We start from the raw sequence: 3,718 nt of genomic DNA on the forward strand, positions 1-3,718 counted from the left end.
CCCGCTGCTGCGCCCCCGCCACCTTCGTGGGACTGGTCCTCGTGGGGCTGGGCGTCGGCTCGGTCAAGGCCAACATCACCCCGTTCGGGGCGGACCAGGTCGGGTATCGTGTGGCAGCTGCAGCGCTCGGGGTGCCCAGGGTGGCAGAGGGGCTTGCCGTGCTGGGGTGGGCAGTGCCCGGCCGACTGGCCTCTGTGCAGGTGCTCAGCCTGGCAGGGAGCGCATCACCCAGCCCTGGCCCTGTGCAGTGCGGCTTGTTCAGCTGGGCCATGTTCGGTGTCATTTCGGTGCCTGTGGGCTGTCACATCCCTTTGCTTTCCTGGTTACCCTGCCTCAGCTGTGGGATCTGAGTTGGCTAAGCCGTCACCATCTCGAGGACTTGGGTTGAATACTTTATGGCCATTAAGTGGACTGTTAATTGTCCTCGCTGGGAGTCTGTACCCAGTTGATGTGACCTCAGAGCTCATGGTACAAGATACACATTTTAGCTGTGACGAGGATGACGTGGGCCTCCTAAGGCAGTGTCAGAGGCCTTTACCATCCTGAGATAAAGGGTCTAACACTGCAGAACGAACAGTTTTCATGCTTTACATATTCGTGCACTGCATTGCTCTGGAGTGGCATTTCTGTGCGGGCTGGTGCTGCATCACATGATGGGGGAAGCTGCCCTGGCCGTGATAAACATCACCTGGACTGTTCCTAAGGGCACATCCTGTCAAATGACCTTGTGGGGACCCGCCACAGTGATCTCATTCATTGGGTCATCACTGCAGAACCCAGGGGCTGCACAGAAAGCGTCTGAGAGGCAGCTTGTAGTTCAGTAGCAACTGGAATGCTCTGTTACATGTAGGTTTTTTACAGTCCTGTGCTAAGGCAGTGTGGATGTTGAAATGTAATTTCTGCTTTGCAAATGGAGAACTTCAGCATGCTCAGGTACTGCTGAGCAGCTTTTCTAACTAAACTGAAACTCCAGTGGCATGTCTCTTTGCTGGCTCACTGAGATCTGGTTAGAGCAGGTATCAGAAATGCCATGCATTCTTTGAAAGAGGGAGAATCCACCACAGAATCATTGCCAAACATACCTCTGTTCTCTGTTGTGCAGTTTGCATTTGTCATTCTTTGGCATTTCGTGTATTCTAAATTCTGGGTGAAAGGCAGTATATAAATGTAAAACATTATTATAGCCCAGGATTGTGTGTCCCCAGTGCATTAGCTCTGCTTGAGCCAGCCTGAGCCCATCAAGTGAAATAGCTTTAATATGACTTTATCTTGTAAGGTGTTTTTCAAAACTGACTGCTTATCCCCAGCACGCTTTATGAAAGTTAACTATGGGGGATAAATAATGGCAGGAACAGAGCAAAAGAAGAGCCATTGCCAATGGAGGTGTAGCTGTTGTAGCTGGATTTTGTAAAGGCTTTTCCCCCAGGATTTCAAGGAAAGCAGGTTTTGGCTGGGTTTGCAGATAATTCACAGTGATTTATGTAGGGTGAAGCAAAAGAGATACTCCTTTCTGGGCCATAATAATCAGTGGAGCTCTGCCGAGGTCTGAATTTTTCCCCTTCTCTCTTTTTCTGGCTTATCTCTTGTTAAATATATTACAGGATGCCACTTACCTTGGAGTGCAGTTTGGGGCCCTCTTGGGTGCCTTTTCCCTGCACAGGAATGTAGAAAACTGCTGGGGAGATGAGAATATATCTATATAGCTGTATATATCTATCTATATCTCTTCCTATCTATATCTGAGAATAAAGTCGATCCCAGAGCCATGTTCTTGGGAGGCCAGAGCACATTGCAAATGTGTTTTGGCTTGATGTGTGCCGATAGGATATGTCCTCTTTCCCCAAAGGAAGGGATGAATTGTGTATCGTACATCAGCTGGCACAATCACCTTTCAGAATGTTCATTACATTTCATTGCAGATTTCTTAGAAATAACCGTTTGAATTTTTCAGCTTTTAAGGTATAGAATTTGGGTGGAGGGCTCTTGTATAATGAGAGGTTTCTTTATTTAGCAGAACCCACTTTGTGGAAGATCAGAAACTGAATTGCAATACTTACTTTTCTCTGGTTCCTAACTCTGTTGAGTGCCTGCTTTTAGAAGTGCAGTTAGAGTTAGGATCGAGTAACTTCCACCACTCAGTTGAGCAAAGAGAGTTCCTGCAAGGCTGGGACAGACCAGCTTTTCTCAACTGTGTTTACAGATGTTTTTCTAGAAGTGTCAGCCTGGTCGATGGTGCTGTGTCAGTCTGAGGGGATGGTTCTCAGAATGGTGTTTCTAATCATGTGATCCCATAACCTGGCACTTTCCAGTTCCCCTTTTGAGCCAGTGTTTGCTGTCACTTCCTGTTCATGGAGCAGCCTGTGACTTTCTGCAGTTAGCAAACAATGGGACTGCTGGTCATTATTGTGAAAGCTGCTTCAGCTTCAGCACTGAGGCCAGAATGGTAGCAGACTCCTAATCTGGTCCCAGCCATAATCACTCTAATTATAGCTGGGTCTCTTTCAGGGTTACAGTGATTGGGAGGCCAGGTTTCACCCACGCTGTGCTGCCCTCTGAACTGCCTTCACAGCCACTAAATCTGTCAGGCTACAACTGCCACAGATCTTCCAGCTCTGCTAAAATTGGTGGTTTACAGGTATTTTTTCCAGCTATAGGAAATTGCTGCTGTAAAGATAGCTTTTAGAGTGATTTTCAGCCTTTATTTATTTGTAGAGCATGGTTTTCCCAGCCTCTGGATGAGGATAGGGAGCCAGGTATAAAGATTTGAAGGTCCCTGACTGCAACTTGTTTTGTTGTTGCTGCTGTCAGACTCCTTATGAGCCTGTGGACCTCGAAGGCTGTGCAGAGAACAAGTCTGAAACAAGTTGTGGCGTTCACAAGGCCAGTAATAACAGATGGGAGAGGAACAGACTTTATATGTGGACTTGCCGAATTTCAGTTTAAAACTTTGAAATTACGTAGCAGCTGAGTAATACTGTGGAGCTCAGCTACCCAGCTCTCTCAGATGATCTCAGAGAGTAAGTGGTTGTGTGCAGTGATGGATTAGAGGGTCAGGGTTCTGTAAGTTTGCACAGAACTCATCATTGTACTTTCTTTGGTAGGCTAAGGACGAGGACAGGGTTCTCTGTTCCACCCCTGCTCTGCTGTGTGGTTGCTCTGAGTTGACTGGGATGAGTTTGGGGGTGTTTGTTACATTTGTCACTTGTGACTGTCAGTTGACTGCAGGAACAAATGAAAGCTGCTACTGTCGGGGACTTTTAAGTGGTCATGTTCCTTTCATGCAGGGTTTTGACAAGACATCTTTATAGTTCTTTGTCTTTGAGAAGATATTCCACCCGGTAGTTCAGTGGGACCTTTATTCAATTATTAATGTTTGCCAGTTAAAGGCCATAGTGGCATTTCAGACATGGCTGTGATGTGATTTTTAGTGCAAACATATGCTTTGATAAAGAAGGAGGAAATGGGTTCTTTGCATTGTAAGTCTGTGGTGTGTCTGTCCTTTGAGCACTGCCTTCCCTTTGGTCACACTGTTACAACAAGGACACTGGAGATGGTCAAGGAAGTTTTCAGGAAGGGCCACAGACATGGTCAGTAGTTTCCAGGTGTGGAATCACAAATCAGTCTAAATTTCCTCCTCTGAGAAGGCAGCAAAAAGGAAGATGGACAGTGGTTTGTGCCAGCAGTGGACAAGGGAGGGAGGAAGCAGTGAAGCAGGAAT

At 46.8% G+C, this 3,718-nt stretch overlaps 1 protein-coding gene across 1 annotated transcript in view; it reads left to right on the forward strand.

The window, feature by feature from the left end:
* Window positions 1–5: 5 nt before the first annotated feature.
* The window catches only part of SLC15A4 (solute carrier family 15 member 4), a gene marked incomplete at its 5' end in the record, with an annotated part of 19,992 nt that continues 16,279 nt past the window's right edge, over window positions 6–3,718 (forward strand). Inside the window, one exon of the mRNA XM_005423994.3 lies at window positions 6–98. Within this exon, the coding sequence (XP_005424051.3) occupies window positions 6–98 (93 nt within the window). The remainder of the gene's footprint in view (window positions 99–3,718) is intronic.

Source organism: Geospiza fortis, unplaced genomic scaffold (genome assembly GCF_000277835.1).
Source record: "Geospiza fortis unplaced genomic scaffold, GeoFor_1.0 scaffold145, whole genome shotgun sequence".
In the NCBI taxonomy this organism is placed as follows: Eukaryota; Metazoa; Chordata; class Aves; order Passeriformes; family Thraupidae; genus Geospiza; species Geospiza fortis.